This window comes from Carlito syrichta, unplaced genomic scaffold (genome assembly GCF_000164805.1).
Source record: "Carlito syrichta isolate Samal-C Ts95f unplaced genomic scaffold, Tarsius_syrichta-2.0.1 Scaffold253522, whole genome shotgun sequence".
In the NCBI taxonomy this organism is placed as follows: Eukaryota; Metazoa; Chordata; class Mammalia; order Primates; family Tarsiidae; genus Carlito; species Carlito syrichta.
In genome coordinates this window covers 1-1,080 of record NW_007197618.1, presented here as the reverse complement: position 1 = coordinate 1,080, position 1,080 = coordinate 1, and the positions used below count along the sequence as shown (strand labels likewise).

General features: G+C 45.6%; 1 protein-coding gene across 1 annotated transcript; it reads left to right on the top strand.

Moving 5' to 3' along the window:
* Window positions 1-283: 283 nt before the first annotated feature.
* On the top strand, window positions 284-1,076 carry LOC103253805 (olfactory receptor 52B4-like; the record flags this gene model as incomplete). Its single annotated transcript, XM_008052018.2, has 2 exons — window positions 284-468; window positions 509-1,076. Coding segments are annotated over exons 1-2 (753 nt in total), but the record flags the coding sequence as incomplete, so codon positions are not given.
* Window positions 1,077-1,080: the final 4 nt, after the last annotated feature.

The following is a 1,080-nucleotide window of genomic DNA, read 5'->3' as shown; positions in this document are numbered from 1 at the left end:
ATTACATTCTGATGCTCAAAGTGAAAACTGTAATGTTTGTTATTCACAGCTCTTAACCATTTATTACAACCTGAGACTAAGATCTATGGCATTCTAGAGCTGAAAAGCCTCTCTTACAGATGATGTAATCCATTCTCTCCCAAAATTTAGTTTTAATGTGACAAAAGAGAGACCCAAAGCAGGAAAGTAATTTTATAGCTGGTGAACAGAATGGCAAATAATTTTGGCCCACATCTTCTCACTTACTGACCAGGACCCTTTTCATTGCTCCATTCAATGAAAAATGATCTGTTTCCTCCTCTCTGACTTCAACCCCATTCAGCTTTTTGGGAAGACAAGAGAGGTGACAGCCAAATCCCACACACCAACGCACAGAAGACTTTCCCTGGGCAGGGCAACTGCCAACGACACTGGTATCAGCCACTCACTCTTCATTCTGCTAGGTATCCCTGGCTTGGAAGACCAGCAAGTAGAACATGAAAATGACCCCAAGTGAGAGCCACATATGCCCAGTGGCCTCTCTCCTCTTCTTTATTTCCTACCTTGTTGCTCTCCTTGGGAATAGCCTCCTCATCTTTATCATCATCACTGAACGCAGCCTCCATGAACCCATGTACCTGTTCCTCTGCATGCTGGCTGTGACTGACCTCATCCTGTCTACTACCACTGTGCCCAAGGCCCTAGCTATATTCTGGTTCCATGCTGGGGCGATGTCCCTTGATGGCTGTGTCACCCAAATCTTCGTCATCCATGCTACCTTCATCACTGAATCAGGAATTGTGTTGGCGATGGCATTTGACCGGTATGTGGCCATCTGTGACCCACTGCACTATACTGCAGTGCTCAGTCATGCAGTAATCATAAAGATTGGCTTGGCTGTGGGCCTGAGAAGCTTCTGTGTGATACTTCCAGATGTGTTTCTGGTAAAGCGCCTGCCTTTCTGTTGTAGCAATCTGCTGCCACATACCTACTGTGAGCACATAGCTGTTGCCAAGTTTGCTTGTGCTGATATTCATGTCAGTGTTTGGTATGGCTTGTCTGTCCTTCTCTCTACTGTAGTGCTAAATGCCTTGCTCTTCT